The sequence below is a fragment of the Vigna umbellata genome, chromosome 2, assembly GCF_029865625.1.
Source record: "Vigna umbellata cultivar VRB3 chromosome 2, Vumbellata_1.0, whole genome shotgun sequence".
Lineage (NCBI taxonomy): Eukaryota > Viridiplantae > Streptophyta > Magnoliopsida > Fabales > Fabaceae > Vigna > Vigna umbellata.
Window position 1 is genome coordinate 29,068,881 of NC_142166.1, and position 18,639 is coordinate 29,087,519.

The 18,639-nt window shown below is 37.5% G+C and overlaps 1 protein-coding gene across 1 annotated transcript; it reads left to right on the forward strand.

Annotated features, from left to right (window-relative positions):
- Positions 1–1,066: 1,066 nt before the first annotated feature.
- On the forward strand, positions 1,067–17,198 carry LOC148203744 (ribosome biogenesis protein BRX1 homolog 1-like). Its single transcript, XM_088107916.1, has 9 exons — positions 1,067–1,204; positions 4,701–4,927; positions 5,041–5,182; positions 5,443–5,521; positions 5,722–5,846; positions 15,370–15,471; positions 16,300–16,368; positions 16,451–16,549; positions 16,637–17,198. Exons 2-9 carry the CDS (start codon positions 4,716–4,718, stop codon positions 16,766–16,768), a joined length of 960 nt encoding a protein of 319 aa, XP_087964042.1. The 5' UTR covers positions 1,067–1,204; positions 4,701–4,715; the 3' UTR covers positions 16,769–17,198.
- The last annotated feature ends 1,441 nt before the right edge of the window (positions 17,199–18,639 follow it).

An 18,639-nucleotide genomic window follows, 5' to 3' on the forward strand; every position in this document is an offset into this window, starting at 1 on the left:
GATGGAACTCCCTTGGGCTCTCCCATGTACCTACCTCAGAATGCTGGCCCTCAACACCTCAATCAGATTGTTAATAAGCTTCAAAACAATGTAAGCAAGTCCCTTTATTCTTCTCAAATTCTATTTTACATTTTGTTTATTATTTATAACATTGAGCGATTATCTATGCTTTCATTTTAGAAAGAGAAGTTGCCGTATGCTTTCTATATATCAGATGAGGAGCTCATTGCGCCACTTGAAACATACTTGCAGAAAAACAAAGGTTAGTCATGTTTGTTTACAATAAATTATTTATTTTTCTTTCTTAATTCGTTGTAAATTCACATATCATTAAAATTATACCACATACTTCAATTAAAAGCAAATCCTTTATCTTTATAAAACTTCCATAGTTTCCCCAACTGTAACTTACACCTTAAGAATCTTCTAAAAATATGTGCAAATCACATGCAAAAATTGAAGGACACAAATTGACACATGCAACAGAAACTCCTTACATGGTCAAGAATAAAGAAAATGCCATGAAAGAGAGAATAAAATTTACTTGCTCTAATCACAAAACTGATCGGTTAAATAGGTAACCCTTGACTCCAGAATCGCCTAGACACCTCCTAATCATCGAATAGATAACTTAGGAGTAAGAAATTTTAAAAAGAAGTGAGAGAGAACAAAGATAAAGACTTTTAAAAAGATGAAGTGTTCTTAAAATAATAAAACAAGTTTAAAAATTCTATTTATATATTTTATAATAGAATACTCAATCTCATTATTTTAGTATACCTATTTAGTCTAATACTCTATTTTTTTTAAGTTCTTACAATAAAGATTTTAACTTTTAAAAAAAATATATAATAATAATAAATGAATTAAGATGAAAAAATATCAATTATGTTAAAAATATATATGTATATATATATAATAAAAATTATTATTAATATAATAAAATTTAGAAATAAAATTTAGAAATAAAATAAAAACAAAAAATAGAAAAATAAGGAAAATCTAAAATGCCCAATGTAAAAACTTAATAGGGTTTTCTGCTTGCGTGGTATTTGAAAAAGGGAGAGGGGGACTGGATTTGAAAAACGGGGAAGGGAGCTAATTGGTTTCTGGAATTTGGAAAGCTGGAAAGAATTAGAGGAAAGAAGAATACTGGATTGAAGAAAGAAGAAAATTAGGATTGTATTGGTTTCACACAACGAAGGTTATTTACCCAAATCTTATCTCTTTGCTTGAACTGTTTAAATCACTGGTCAAATTTTCTTATCTTTTGGATTTGTTCATGCGCGTTTTCTTAATCTTTGTTAGTTGTATTTCCTCTGTTCTGCAAATCTGATGCATGATCTCTTAGCATTATTGTGATAAATTTGTGTGTCATAATTTTTTGTGTCTCTGTTGATTCATGGATACGGAATAAACAAGAAACCATAAACAAAAAATGACAGACCCATTATCAGAGATGATTTAAAAAAAAAATTAAAACCCAAGGTCACAAACACAGAGAAGAGATATGGCTTTTGATTTCAAAATTTTGGATGGTGAGATAAGGAAAACCACGTCGCGCCAGAGAACATAATGCGGTGGTTGAGCGATGCTTCCGGCAAGTGGTTTCGTCAACACCAATGACGGTGGCGATGATTGAATAACGCAACGCAGGAAACAGTCAGCGGCAACGGCGCGACCAGCAATCTCGGGGTTAGGCGGCGTAGCACAAGTTAATGGTTTTTTAAAATGTTTAAAAACATATAAAATAAAAAAGTTAAAATAATAATTAGAAATTGGATGTGGCTGGACTTGACCCAACTAATTTAATATTTTATATATTCAGAAGGGACGTATTTGGCATCACCGTAAAATTTGGGTATACAAGAAGAAAAAGGATGTTGCTCCCTCCACCACTACATCATCCTTCTTCCATCTTTCCAAATTCTTTTAATTTCAATTATGTCCTTACCTTAAAACTTTTTTTACTTTTATCATTTAGGATTTTTTTAATTAATTTGAAAATCCTATTTCTCCTCATTTTTTGCTCCACGCACCCCACCCATCTCTCACACGGATTGCTCTGTTCTCCCTTTTCGTTTCACTTCATCTCATTTCTTCGTCCTTTCCTTTCTTTTTCCTTCTGTTGTCTCTTACTCATTTTCCTTTAGGGTTTCATTGCTTCCATTGTTGTTGATCTTTGGGGCGTCAAGGAGCGTGGATCCAGATTTTGTTTGGTTTGTTTTTTTCTTCATCCAGGTTGGTTTTCTTCACTGGTTTTCTTCAGCATTCTTTTGTAGCCTTGTTTGGTAGTTTAATTTATGGTGTATTATTACTTTTTGGCTTTGGATCTGTGCTATGTTGTCGTTCTTGTCCACTGTCTTTCTGCTGATTGTATTGTTGGTCGCCTGAACAGAGCAAAAACGGTAGATCAATTCTGAAATTTCTTTTTCGAAAGACAATTAACACACCCCTGCTCCGGATCAAAATTTTCGAAACCCTGTGATGAGGTGGAGGTAGAAATTTGATGGGATGCACGAAGAAACACCCATCACCATGCATTTTTATCCCCATTTGTGTGCGTGTCTTGTTTGAGAACGTTCCGACGCATCTGTAGCACCAGAGAGAAGGATTTGTGGCAGAGCATTTTATCCCCATTCGTGTGCGTGTCTTGTTTGAGAACGTTCCGACACATCTATAGCACCGGAGAGAAGGATTTGTGACAAAGCATCGTTCACAGCGGCCGAGTAAGAATTTTTTTTTGTGCATGAAGAAAAGCCCAAAAGGGTGTTGGTTAATGCGTTCACGAGGCTCTCAATTCGAGTTTGAATTCTAATAGGGAGAGTTTAATTTTTGTTCACTGTAGAAGCGACACCTTCAAGTGTTCGTTAAAATGCCAGAGAAAAACTCTTATGTACACAGTCAATTCCTCACCCCGCGAAGGTCACCCAGGTTCCTCCCCCAACTAAACCACACCACTCTCAACCCCAAATCTGCTATCGTTTTCGTAAATAAATCCAATGAGTTGGGTTGAAAATATCATCATTTAAAATTTAAAGTTTAAAATTTAAAATTTAAAGTTTAAAATTTAAAATTTAAAATGATGATATTTAACAAAGAAAAAAAACATAAATATGGGAAGTGTGAGGTCTCTGTATGATGGATCCTGGGTCCTGCGTAATTTAGGGTTTGTGGCGGTGTGACTTTATTTCACTACTTTTATTAGTTTCAGCACGACAACGAAGATAGAACCAAATAGAACTCCAAGTGGAAGAGTAAAAAGCATCATCCATAAGAGAATGTGTCAATTTGCTTCTTACTCTTCCACTTGGGGATCTATTTGGTTCTATCTTCGTTGTCGTGGTGAAACTAAAAAAAGTAGTGAAATAAAGTCACACCGGCACAAACCCTAAATTACGCAGGACCCAGGATCCATCATACAGAGACCTCACACTTCCCATATTTATGTTTTTTTTTCTTTGTTAAATATCATCATTTTAAATTTTAAACTTTAAATTTTAAATGATGATATTCTCAACCCAACTCATTGCATTTATTTACGAAAACGGCGGCAGATTTGGGGTTGAGGGTGGTGTGGTTTAGTTGGGGGAGGAACCTGGGTGACCTTCGTGGGGTGAGGAATTGACTGTGTACATAAGAGTTTTTCTCTGGCATTTTAACGAACACTTGAAGGTGTCGCTTCTACAGTGAACAAAAATTAGACTCTCCCTATTAGAGCCTCGTGAACGCATTAACCAACACCCTTTTGGGCTTTTCTTCATGCACAAAAAAAAATTCTTACCCAGCCGCCGTGAACGATGCTCTGCCACAAATCCTTCTCTCCGGTGCTATAGATGCGTCGAAACGTTCTCAAACAAGACACGCACACAAATGGGGATAAAAATGCATGGTGATGGGTGTTTCTTCGTGCATTCCATCAAATTTCTACCTGCACCTCATCACAGGCTTCCGAAAATTTTGATCCGGAACAGGGGTGTGCTAACTGTCTTTCAAAAAAGAAATTTCAGAATTGATCTACCGTTTTGGCTCTGTTCAGGCGACCAACAATACAATCAACAAAAAGACAGTGGACAAGAACACAAAATAGCACACATTCAAAGCCAAAAAGTAATAATACACCATAAATTAAACTACCAAACAAGGCTACAAAAGAATGCTGAAGAAAACCAGTGAAGAAAACCAACCTGGATGAAGAAAAAAACAAACCAAACAAATGAGTGAGAAAAGGAAAAAGAAAGGAAAGGAAGAAGAAACTGAGATGAAGTGAAACGAAAAGGGAGAAGAGAGGAATCCGTGTTAGAGATGGGTGGGGGGCGCGCGGAGAAAAAATAGGGTTTTCAAATTAATTAAAATAATCCTAAATGATAAAAAGTAAAAAAGTTTTAACCTAAGGACAAGCGGAGGAACATGGTGTAGTGGTGGAGGCAGCAACACCCTAAAAGTCATATATGTGGGCTTTCCGTAAGGCCCATCGGGAATAAAGGCCCAATTTAAGCGTAGTCCCTTTGCTAAGTAGAAAAATCTTTTGCCCCCATTGCTGCAACTCATTCGTTTATTCATTTGTCGCCACCACCGGCGAAATCCCATTCCAGTTTTTCTATCATCTCTTCCCACCCAAGGTGCGTACCTTGCTAAAGGGTCGTTGGCAATTTTTTGTTTTGTTTTGTTTTTGTGATTGTCGTTCTTGGTTTTTGCAGATTTTGAAGAAGAAAATGGTGAAGAAGAGAAAGCGCAGTGAGAGTGGTCAAGTTGTTGCACATCCTAAAAAGGAAGATGCTGCTTCAGAGAGACCGGTGAGGACCCTTTTGGGTTGGAAGGATAAGAGTCAAGTCACTGATGAAGTAGAAGACAATAACGTTGCTTCACCAATATTTAGGAACAAAGAGAAGGTTTTGCTCACTTGCTCTAGGCGTATCAGTTACAGGTACAACCTAATATACACCCCATAACTTTTAGTTACAGTTTTTGTTGCTTTTTCGAGTTTGGATATTGTTATGGTATTCATGGGTGGAGTGATTGTTTTCCATTAATTTGTAGGTACCGACATTTGATGTTGAATTTGGTGTCACTTTTGCCGCATTGCAAGAAGGATAACAAGATTGAATCAAAAGAAACTAAAGGCGCCACCCTTAATGAGCTTGTTGAGCTCAAAAGTTGTTCTTCATGTTTATTTTTTGAGGTATTTTATTTATATGCCACAAGGTTTTTTCAGTGTCGTGTTACTTCAATTTAGGATTGATATGTTGTGTTGTTCTCTAGACTAGTATTTGCATTTTTTTTGCGCTATTTGGAAAACCTGAAGCATGCTAATGGGTAGAGGAATTCTTTGTTGGTCACAACTGTTGATGCTATTTCAATGAGATGCGGTCGTGAGTTTGAGTCTGGTCAACTTGTTATATTCTATTAGTGTCTTCTCTCATTTTTATGTATCAATTTCAGTGCAGGAAAGCAAAAGATCTTTATCTCTGGATGGCCAAATGCCCTAGTGGCCCATCTGTAAAATTTTTAGTCAGTGCAGGTATATTCCGATTCAATCATTGTAATCTTAATATAACACTAGTTTGCTTGCTCTGATTATTTAGAGTTCTGATGTCTGTATACTCTAGGCATCACTGGTCATTCTTCCCAGTGAACTATGTCTTTTGTGTTTCTTTCTCTATCTCGACCATTTTTTATACACTTTTAGTGATTTTCCTTTTTCCTCCACTGTTTTTTCAGTTCATACAATGGAGGAGTTGAAGCTAACGGGAAATCACCTAAAAGGTTCTCGTCCACTTTTGACGTTTTCTGCAAATTTTGAAAAAGATGCACATTGGAAACTGTTAAAGGAGATGTTGTTACAGGTGTGTGATAACAGTTGAAAAACTGTTATTTTTATGATTAAAATTGACACTAAAAGCAACCTTTACACTTAGAAACTAGCTTGAAATCATACTTTTCTTTATATTTTTGGAAATAAGAGAGCTGGACAGGTTTATGCTTGATTTCAGTGTTTTTGTGCAGGTTTTAAGGTGAATTTGGTGAAAGAAGTGAAGAAGGAGAGAGATGAAATCAGAAAAGACAATAAAAAGTGCAAAAGGAGAAGCCGAAGTCACCGCTCAGCGGCAGTTTACCGCTGAGCGGCACTCAGGAGCTTGCGGGAGGTCCGCTGAGGGGCAAAATGGCCGCTGAGGGGAGAAAACAAGTCGCACTCACCGCTGAGCGGTATTTACCGCTGAGCGGCACTCTGGAAGTCACGTAAGGTCCGCTGAGGGGCAAAATGGCCGCTGAGGGAGAAAACAAGTCACGCACTCACCGCTGAGCGGTATTTTACCGCTGAGCGGCACTTTAATGGGCTTGGACTTGACTTTTTGTAATTTACGAATGATACATAAGCTTTAGGGTTTCCTAGGGTTAGGTATCTCTGGCTGGAACGAAGCAAACACTCTCTTCCACCCCTTTGAAGGAGGATCTTGGATGCTGAGGCTTCCTCTTCACCTTTTTAGGGTTTATTCTTTCATTCTTTCATTGTAATTCATCTAGGTTCACCATGAATATGGTGAACTAAACTCTGTATGTTTGTTGGGGAATCAATGTAGTCTTGTGAAACTCTCATATATGGAATCTGTTTTTACATCTTTTAATTAAGACTTATGCTTTCTTTCATCATTAGTTAGGGTTTTTCCTCTTTGCTTAATGCTTGCATTGTTTAACTCATTCGATGCATGATTATTGGTTTTGTCGATACGGGCACGTACGGGGAAGTCTAGATCCGGGGAATTTCTCCCAATTTTATATTGGTTGTCGTTAAGCTCCTGCACTTATATGAACTGATCATTAGGAATGCTAGGAATTGTATGAACTCGTGATTAGGGAGAAGCCTTCTAGAAAGGTACATTAGAGAGTGGCATTAACAATGATGATTTGAATTGTTGAATTCCTAAAATATATGAGAGTGGATAAGATGAAATTGACCCCCAACAACATATTCATACATTAATATTCATTGAAAGTGTTTATCTTTTGCTTTTTGGCCATTGATCAAAACTTCATGCATACATGTTTATTTTCTGTCTTGCATATTTAAACCCCAATTATTTAGTCTGTAAGTCTTAGCTAATTAAGAAATCACATAACTAAACTAGGCCGTGAGTCCTTTGGGAAGAACGATACTTGGTCTTACCAAGTTTATTACTTGAACGATTCGGTCATACTTGCCGATTGAAAAACAAGTTTGTGACATCATATTTTGGTGTTCATAAATTTGTCCATCAAGTTTTTGGCGCCGTTGCCGGGGACTCGTGGTTTAACTGGTTAATTTGTGTGATTATTGATTATCTTTGACTTATTTTTTTTATTTATATTTAAATTTCGAATTTTTATTTATTTTATTTTTTTTTATTTATATTTTCTGTTTTTATTATTTTTCTGAATATTATATCTTCTCTTATATCTTTTTGTGCTAACCAAATCTTTTCTAGGGTTTTGTGTTCTTGTGTATGCAGGAGGCAATTCGAACTAGGAGCAAGAAAACAACAGAACCTCTGCTTGAAGGATTAGAAGACAGTAGACGGAGGAGAAGAATCAGAACATCTAGAGAACTTTTCCCTCCTCCGGAAACTCTGTTGCAACCATCACCACAAGGTTCTGACAATAGCACAGAAAATATGGAGAATAATAATATCAGAAGAACTCTTGCTGATTACACCACATAGCTGGACCTCAACACTTTAACAGCATAGCTAGACCTAGAGTCAATGCAGCAATATGGAGGTCAAACCAGCACTGATCCAACTGGTGAAGAGTAATCAATTTAATGGGTTATCTCATGAAAGCCCATATGAGCACCTTACTACATTTAATGAAATTTGCAACACAGTGAAAATCAATGGGGTGCCAGACGAAGCAATCAAACTTAGTTTGTTTCCTTTCTCATTGGGAGGCAATGCTAAGCTTTGGTTGAACTCTTTTCCAGAAGGAAGTTTCACAGAGTGGGAAGCAGTGGTAACAAAGTTTTTGAACAAGTACTTTCCACAATCAAAGGTGACAAAAGGCAAGCAAGAGATATCTTCATTTAAGCAGGGCATGGAAGAATCACTGGGGCATGCATGGGATAGATACAAAAGTCTGCTAAGAAAAACACCCACGCATGGCTTTGAAGAACAGGAAGTAGTCTTAACTTTCCTTGGAGGGCTTGGTTCACAAACCAAGATGATGCTTGATGCCTCAGCAGGAGGCAATATTAAATGGAAAACTCCAGAGGAAGCTATAGAAATCATTGACAACATGGCTACTAGTGATAATGAGCTCAACAGTGAAAGAGGAGCTCCTATGCAACAAAAGGGGTTCTCCAATTACAGACACATGATGCCTTGCTAGCTCAAAATAAAATTCTAACTCAACAGCTGGAGACTCTGACTAAAACTCTTGCACAATTACCTAAAGAGTTGAAAACTGCTGCACAGGTACAAACCCCAGTTGTGCGAATTATGTGGAGGTGATCATATCAATGGTCAATGTGCTTTTCCAGTGGAAGCCTTGGAGGATGTTAATTTCATGGCTAATCAATTTCCATACCGTCAAGGGAATTACAATCAAGGGTGGAAACCACATCCAAGCATTGGTCAAGGACAAACTGGGCAAGCAAATCAATATAATAAGCAGCAGCAGCAACCAACCTTTTGGCAACAGTTATCTATGCTTAATGAAAGATCAACAAGGTTGGAAGAAACTCTTCAGCAATTCATACAGAAAACCTGAATCTTCTCAAAAGAGCACTGAAGCTGCTATAAAGAATTTGGAGATTCAAATGGGTCAGATTACCAAGCAATTGGAAGAAAGGCCAAATAGAAATTTTGGGGCTAATACTGAGGTTAACCCTAGAGAAGAGTGCAAAGTGGTAAAGAGTGTGAATGAAGAGATAATTGAGTTAGAAGAAGGAGAAACAGAAGAAAGAAGAGAAATAGAGAGCAAAAATACATTTTCCTTTTCCAATAAATCAAGAGAAACAAATGGACTTCACAGAATTATTCAGAATGGTGGATAATGAAGCACCTTGGGAACAGATTCTACAGAAAATTGCAGTTTACACAAAATCTGATGAAGAAATCTCTACAAAGAAGAGACGTAGAGATGATGAGGCAAAAGAGTGTATAACTGTTAAGAAAGAGTCATTCCCTCCTAAAGCATCAGATCCAGGGCAGTTTTTCTATCCCTTGTACTATAGGGAAGAAAAAGGTAAAGAAAGCTCTCCTTGATTTAGGTTCAAGTGTTAACTTGATACCTTATTCTTTACTGGAGCAAATCGGCAATGTTAAAGTGAAACCTGCAAAGGTTAAAATAGTAATGGCCGATGGATCTTCAAAGGAGCCATGTGGGATTGTAGAGGACATTATAGTTGTGTTGGCAAACTTCAGTTCTTGGCAGACTTTGTGGTGATGAAGATGGAGACTGAGAAGATACCTATCATACTTGGAAGACCGTTTATGAAAACGGCCAGGGCTATCATAGATGTAAATGAAGGTATAGTGGTGCTCCAGGACTAGAGAGGAGAGAGTGGTGGTAGATGTCTTCAAAGATGAGACTGCAAGCAAAGGAGGAAGAAGCTAGTTATAAAGCTGCATTTCGAGATGCACCCATGACTAGCCGTAAAGATGAAAATCTTGAGGTTTCAGGTAACCATTGTTTGTTGTTTCAGGTACCCAAGGAAGAAGAGATTGGAAGAGGAGAAGAAATTCCTAGAGACTGGAAGAAAAGAAGACTCCAACTTGGCACACCTGTTAGAATCAAGAACAAGTTGTGGGTTGTGAAGGGCTTTAAAGAGAAGGAGATGATAGAGATAGAGTCTCCATATTCTAGAAGAACCAAACAGTTCAAAGGAAACAGCTGAGGAGTTGGTGGAATGACAACATCAACTACAAAGAAGATGGAACTTGAACTTGATTGGGTCAAGCTAATGACATTAAAGAGCGCTTGCTGGAGGCAACCCAGTGAATTTAAAAACTTTTGATTTGGTTTTGTAATTTGTAATTTGTGAACATTAGTTTTGTATTTATTTTGTTGGATATAGCATCTACTGAAGGATGCTAGGTGGTTAAGTATCTACTGAAGGATACAATGGCTGTAACACCTACTGATGGGTGTTGGTGGATTTTGGGTCAGGCTCGTGACGTTAAACAAGCGCTACCTGGGAGGCAACCCAGTTGATTGAATATTTCTGTTTGTTTGTTTTAGTTAGGGTTTGCATAAGCATTTTGAACATTGAATTGCAGGGAACCAGTGAGGGGCACACATGGGAGGCACGTAGGTTAAGAAAAGAAGGAGAAGAGCACTTCACGAAAGTGCCGCTGAGCGGTACTTTACCGCTGAGCGGTACTCTCGCAGAATAGGGTTTTAGTTCCCCTTAGCGGGACCCGAGCCCATTAGGGTATTTTTAAACCCTAAGCTGCGCATTCTTTCACACTTTCAGACTTTTCTTGCACAAACACTCCCACATACCTTCTCCAAGGTTTTCCACATCTTTTCACTCTTCCCTCTTAAGAAAATTTCTCTTCCACTTACTTTTTCACTAGTGTGCCATCAAAGTTTGGGGTTGGAAGAGAGCATTCTAGCTTGGAAGCATTCTCATTGCATCTAGTATCTCCACCCAAGTAAGTAAAATGCATTTTGTTCATTCTAGGGTTTTTGATTTTGAATATGATTGTCAAAGCATGAAGATTTAGGGGTTTTGATTTCTTTGCATGATTTGATGATATATTTGATGTTTGAACCGATTAAACTGCATGATTATGAACTGGAAAACTGAAAATTGCATTTGGGTGGAGTTAGGAAAGCTTTAAAACAGGTTTTTCAAAAATCTGCAGAGTTACCGCTGAGGGGTAAACTGCCGCTGAGCGGCACTCTGCCAGATTTGATTTTTCTGGTTTTGTGTGATTCTGGAATGTGGTACTGGTGGCGCTGAGGGGAAATTCTGGCCCTCAGCGGTGGTTTAGCTTCGAAAGGAGTTGTGTTCTGTGTTTTACTAATGATTAACATCATGTTCTGTGGTTTTGTTTGTGTTTGAATGTAGGAATGCATCCTCATCAGGAAAAAGATTGAAAACCATGGCAAACAAGAGAAAGGAAAAGGAACCAGAGCAACCCCAATCTAGCAGGTTCCTCTCTAGGAAACATGAGAAGCACTTTAAAGTGGTTCAGGACAGGAGACTTCTGATGGAGAGAAGGTTGGAATGATACCTAACCTTGCTCCTCAATTTGGAGAGCAAGTTTTAGGGAATGACTGGGGAAAGCTAGCCACTTATCCTGCACCTGCCAACATAGCTGTGGTTAAGGAATTTTACACCAATGCAAAGAAGATTGGTGATTATCCAGCTGAGAATTATTTGGGCTATGTCAGAGGCCATGCTATCAGGTATGATCCTGATTCAATTAATAACTTTCTGGACACTGTATGGGCTGGTGAGCAGTGCCAGTTTGCTCTTTGCATGGAGGAAGGTGCTGATTATGAGGATGTGGAGAGAGTACTGTGTATACCTGGAGGACACTTCCAAAGGAATCGATCTGGCTCAGTGGTTAACATTAGGAGGACAGATTTGACTCCTCTTGCAAAGTATTGGATGGCGTTTTCTCATGCCAACATTCAGCCATGTTCACATGTGTCAGATATTACTCTCAGCAGGGCATTCTTCATCTACTGTGCTATCAGAACTTGAATGTTAATATTGGGCAGGTGATAGCTGATGAGATTAGTGTGTGCGCCAATACTTCAAACAACAAAGCACCACTAGGACATCCTTCTTTGATCACGCACCTTTGCAAGATAGCTAGGGGTGGACACTTCTGCTCCACCTTTTGAGAGGCCAAGAAAAGCTATTGATGAGGCCTACTATAGACAGTACTGTGGAGGTGATGATGCAGCTCAGCCAGTTCCACCACGCCGTGCTCGTAGAGAGAGAGGGCCAGCACAGAGCCAGACATCTGCTGAGACACATGAAGCAGAGCCATTCCAGATGAGGGACATGTATATGTCTCTTATAGGGGCTCAGTTGCAGTCCATTCACAGAGGGCAGGTGGCCACTGCTGAGATGATTGTGGGGATGTATGATACACCTCCAGCCCACAGGTGGACTATGGATGAATTCCATAATGTGGTAGCTTGGCCAGAGGAGCCAGTGCATGGAGGAGGAGCTGGAGCAGCTGAAGCTTCAGCTAGAGAGATGGAAGAAGATGAAGCTGATGATGATGATGCATTTGAAGATGATGAAGATGAAGAGGAAGAGGAAGATACAGAGGACAGCTCAGACTGATGAGGAGCTGAGATAGCATTTACTGATAAATGCTATCATATGATTATGCTTTTGTGGTTTAAGTTTTCTGAACTTATTTGTTTTTGTTTTTAGATTAGGGTTTGATGTACTCTATTTGAAACCTGGTTTCTTGTGATGGTTTGCTATTAACTGTGATTGTGTGATAAGTAATGCTGAATGATGCTTATGATTGATTGATGTTGAGATGATGTGCACATTAAAATGCTTATACAGGTGATTCACAAGCTTTGTGAACAAATGCATGATATCATGATTGTGATTGTGAAATTAAGCAGGATGTGTATGTCAAATGTGAATGAGCTTATATGTGAGATTTTGAGCTCCAGAGTTGTTATTGTTGAATGCTATTACTGTGAAAGCATGAATGGTTTTGCCCAGGTTTTCTATGATTGAATCAATTGCTTGTTTTGCATCATATGATCAAGGCCGTTTGTTGAAACCTTTTTATTGGCCAAATTTGATAAAATTAGCCCACTAAAAGAGAACACTTTGTGTTCTAATCCTTTGAACCCTTAGCCTTGAATCATACACTGAAACCTTGATTGAAAATCTTTACCTTGAGTTAAGTAGAAGATCTTGTGTGGTATTGTTAAATGTTCAAGTTTGGGGTTGTTGGGAAAACATGAAAAGCATTGAGCTAAGAGCTAAAAAGTAAGAATATGCAAAGAAAAGAAAAGAAAAGAAAAAGAAGTAAAGCTCAATGCAAAGGCAAAAGAAAGTTGGGAATGAATAAGATGATTGTGTTGTTATGATTCTCTTAACTCAAGGATTTTGTGATCCAGAAAAACCAATTTTCTTGTTAGCCCAGCACATTATAAGCCATAGAAAAGTCCTTGTGATGATGCATGCTTGTGAATGTTTTTGATTGTGGTAAAATGAAAGGCAAAGTTAATTCATGTAACATTGTGATAGTAGAGTGAATGAGTGATCATCTCTTATACACTTGAGTGTGAGTGAAACACTTGACTTAGTGAGGAAATATTACATGAACACATGAACATCCATGCTTAATTGATTGATTCATTCATGAAAATAGCATTTGTTGGAATTTAAATGACTTTGTGAACACTAAAGCATGTGCACATCTTGATTGAACTCTTGGTCATAAGTTTGAGTGAAGTTTTTACTTATCTTGAAAAGAAGATTTTTGAATGAAGTGAACCATCATATGAATTGGTTTAAAGATGGAGTTACATATTATTTGCTTGAGGACAAGCAATGTTTTAAGTTTGGGGTTGTGATAACAGTTGAAAAACTGTTATTTTTATGATTAAAATTGACACTAAAAGCAACCTTTACACTTAGAAACTAGCTTGAAATCATACTTTTCTTTATATTTTTGGAAATAAGAGAGCTGGACAGGTTTATGCTTGATTTCAGTGTTTTTGTGCAGGTTTTAAGGTGAATTTGGTGAAAGAAGTGAAGAAGGAGAGAGATGAAATCAGAAAAGACAATAAAAAGTGCAAAAGGAGAAGCCCGAAGTCACCGCTGAGCGGCAGTTTACCGCTGAGCGGCACTCAGGAGCTTGCGGGAGGTCCGCTGAGGGGCAAAATGGCCGCTGAGGGAAGAAAACAAGTCATGCACTCACCGCTGAGCGGTAGTTTACCGCTGAGCGGCACTCTGGAAGTCACGTAAGGTCCGCTGAGGGGCAAAATGGCCGCTGAGGGGAGAAAACAAGTCACGCACTCACCGCTGAGCGGTATTTTACCGCTGAGCGGTACTTTAATGGGCTTGGACTTGACTTTTTGTAATTTACGAATGATACATAAGCTTTAGGGTTTCCTAGGGTTAGGTATCTCTGGCTGGAACGAAGAAAACACTCTCTCTTCCACCCCTTTGAAGGAGGATCTTGGATGCTGAGGCTTCCTCTTCACCTTTTTAGGGTTTATTCTTTCATTCTTTCATTGTAATTCATCTAGGTTCACCATGAATATGGTGAACTAAACTCTGTATGTTTGTTGGGGAATCAATGTAGTCTTGTGAAACTCTCATATATGGAATCTGTTTTTACATCTTTTAATTAAGACTTATGCTTTCTTTCATCATTAGTTAGGGTTTTTCCTCTTTGCTTAATGCTTGCATTGTTTAACTCATTCGATGCATGATTATTGGTTTTGTCGATACGGGCACGTACGGGGAAGTCTAGATCCGGGGAATTTCTTCCCAATTTTATATTGGTTGTCGTTAAGCTCCTGCACTTATGAACTGATCATTAGGAATGCTAGGAATTGTATGAACTCGTGATTAGGGAGAAGCCTTCTAGAAAGGTACATTAGAGAGTGGCATTAACAATGATGATTTGATTGTTGAATTCCTAAAATATATGAGAGTGGATAAGATGAAATTGACCCCCAACAACATATCCATACATAAATTTCATTGAAAGTGTTTATCTTTTGCTTTTTGGCCATTGATCAAAATTCATGCATACATATTTATTTTCTGTCTTGCATTTTAAACCCCAATTAATTCGTTTGTAAGTCTTAGTTAATTAAGAAATCACATAACTAAACTAGGCCGTGAGTCCTTTGGGAAGAACGATACTTGGTCTTACCAAGTTTATTACTTGAACGATTCGGTCATACTTGCCGATTGAAAAATAAGTTTGTGACATCATATTTTGGTGTTCATAAATTTGTCCATCAGTTCCATCCAGAGGAAAGATGGATTTCTGTAAACTTATGTTGATAACTCTAATATGTGCACTTTCGTATATAAGGTAAAGGTTAGCTTGATGATTTCATCTTATTTTTATGATTCGTGATGTTGTACACCATGAATTTCCGGCCAAATTAAGAACAGCTTCATGTGCTTTCTACCAATTTAATTGGAATCTTACATTTTTGTCGTCATATATCTTCCTACGATTTTTTTCTGAATTTATTATGTCTGATCAATGAAAATTCAATTGATGTTATTGTTATGCCCATCTATTTTACATAGTTTATGTCATATATCTGTTTAATGTATATTTTCTGTGTGCAGTTCTCTCTATTTCTGATACTGTTGTTTGTTTACTGTATTTGATAATTTCTAATATACTATTTCTTTCCTTTGTTTAGATATTTGAAGTACCAAAGGACCATAGAAAGGCGAAGCCCTTCCATGATCATGTTTTTGTTTTCTCAATAGCTGATGACCATATATGGTTCCGGAATTACCAGGTTTGTGTCTGTATTCCGGAATTACCATAGACTATTTTTGCATTAAGATAAAGGTTAAAAAATCCTGGAGATTATTGTTAGGGGCATCTTTTCTGCCTATTTCTATACAAATTAAGTGTATGCATTGTTATTATAAACATGTTTATTGCTCTTTTTAGCCACATGTTAATGATTGAAGTGAAGTTTGCGTCGAGCATTTTTAACCTTTACTCCTTTACTTTCTTATAAACATTACTCAATTATCAACTTATCTATACATTTCAATTTGAAGTTTTAGTTTTTGACAAGACTTAGATAATATATAAAGAATGGTTAACCACAAGAATTTTGAAGATAGAGGATATTTGACCATTATAATGAGTTTAAATTTTATCTACTACCGATGTAAAACATTTTATTTGTAAATACATTAATATGTTCCGCTATGGTATTGTTTTGTAAGCTCAAAGGTTAAACTATGATGCATGTAATGTTTTATTTTATTGATCATCTTTATTCATTTAATTATGGTCAGTCTTACCAGATCAGTGAAGATCGAATCAAGTGGGGATGTTGGTTTGACCTGTGCATGCCTGCGATAGATGTTATACTCTGTTTTTGTTGGACAATATACCGTTAGATTGAGTCATTTGTGTTATACTCATGACATGGTCATTAGAGGACAATTGTTACTATTAGTTGTTCGCAATACTCCTATTTAATTCGAACATTATATGGTTTCATTTTCTCCAACTATATAATATTGATTTTTCCATGAGACAATATTGTAGTATTTTCTACCTGTTGCTAATGCCTACTGAGGAATGTTACATCTTTATTCCCTTGCAGATTTCTACTCATCATAATGAATCAGACAAATTACCAAGGGGAGGCCTTGATAAAATGACATTGATTGAGGTCTGAAAACTGGTTCTTCATGTATCTTTTGATCTTTCAATTTCTAACATTCATTTAACCTATGAGCAAACTATTTGTTTAGGTCGGTCCACGGTTCTGCTTGAATCCAATTAAAATATTTGGTGGCAGTTTTGGAGGCCCGACATTATATGAGAATCCATTTTATGTATCTCCAAATCAGGTACCAATCAATATATTTTTAATGTATGCTTTGAATTTCTCTAGCTTTCTACTAATAATTATATCTGTCATTGGTTGGTTGTGATAGGTTCGGGCTTTGGAGAAAAAGAAGAAGTCTGGAAAGTTTGCTAAGAAGGTCAAAGCAAAGACAAGGAAGAAAATGCATGAGATGTCTAATCCTCTGGAGCCTGAGGAGTTTGCAGATATGTGGAAAGATTGAACATTTGGTTGTCAGCAACAGCTTTTGATGTGAATTGCTTTATATCTTCAGTTGGAGATATAGGCTGTACTTCTTTTTCTTCAATGTTATTTTCTGTTATGGTTGCAGAGGCTGGTTGTTCTCTTATCAAACATTGATTTGGTGGAAATTAAATTTTGGCAGAGAAGGTTCCAGTTGAGTTTGAGATTAGGTTTGAACGATATGTTTATTGTGAGCTTCCACCTGTAGCGATGGAAGTTCTATCTGAGCTTTCATCTCCTGTGGAGAACAACCTTTCCTTTGTATCTCACCCACCCAAAGTAATCAGATTTTGGCCTATGACATTTTTACCATGTTTGTGTTTTCAATATGGTTTGTTTCGGGTGGCTCTTCGACAAAACAAAGAGATTGAAAGTATTTTAGTTGATTTGTCCTTTTTTAAAATTAACAAGTTTTGGCTTCTTTATTGGTCGTTAATTTCAGGTGTACTTTTGTTTCTGGTTTTCTTAACAAAAGAGAAGGGTTTCCAAGGCCCGAATTGCGCCATGGGCTCCCAAGTTGTGATTTTCTTTCTACACAGTAGGAATATCTCCCTGCACCCTCAAAAGTACCAAATGATCAAATTGCCTTTAAACAAACTCTTGAACTTGGTGGTACCACAAAATTATATCTTCTGAATGTTTCACAATTTAATTTATCATTTCGGAATGAATTTTTTGGAAGAGGCTATAAATTATTCCAGAAATTTTTTGGCATAAAAACACTTTTCTTTCGGTCTTATGCACTATTTTGAAAAATTAATCCGAAAAATAACAATCTAAACCTAGGCTTAATTACCTACTTAGTCCCCATGTTCGGAGGTAATTTGCTGTTTAGTACCCGGTTTTAAAAATGTAGGCATTTGATACCTATGTTTTGAAATTTGTATCAATTGAATCCTACCCACTTAACGCCGTTATAAATCTAACGTTTTTCTCACTTTGTATGTGATTTGTGGACGAGCGTTTGTGGACGAGCGTCCTCTTAACGCTCGCCCTGTGGACGCAAGTACGTTCAGTGGACGCTCGTCCAGCGAAGCGAACACCCAGTCAGGCAGAAGAGGACGCTCGTCCAGCAAAGCGAACGCCCAGTCAGGCAGAAGAGGACGCTCGTCCAGCGAAGCGAACGCCCAGTCAGGCAGAAGAGGACGCTCGTCCAACGAAGCGAACGCCCAGTCAGGCAGAAGACGACGCTCGTCCAGCGAAGCCAACGCCCAGGCAGAAGAGGAGGCTCGTTCAGCGAACTAAGAGGACGCTCGTCCACAACCGCTCGTCCACAAATCACATACACAGTCAGAAAAACGTTAGATTTATAACGGCGTTAAATGGGTAGGATTCAATTGATACAAATTTCAAAACATAGGTATCAAATGCCTACATTTTTAAAACCGGGTACTAAACAGCAAATTACCTCCGAACATGGGGACTAAGTAGGTAATTAAGCCCTAAACCTATGAAAGCGTACAAAGTCATGTTAAGTACTTGAATTATAGGACACTTTTAACTTTTTGATTGATCAAATTTAAGAGCCATAAGCCGATATTCTAGAAAAAACTATAAATTGATGATCTTTGGCTTGAAAAATATTACGAATGGAACAAAAGGATATATATACTTCCTCTTAAAATAGAAAGGATTTTTCTTGATTTTAAAATATATAATTTTGAAGGAAAACCGTGAGAAATAATAATAACTAATAAATCACCGGCAACTCATTATCCTATCTACCTAGTGTGATACCACGACATAGTTTTCATTATCAAATACTCATGAAAGCATGTCACGTCTCAAACATAAAATAGTGTCCCATGTCGGTGTAGAACATTGGTACAGATATTACCAAGAATAGTGGCA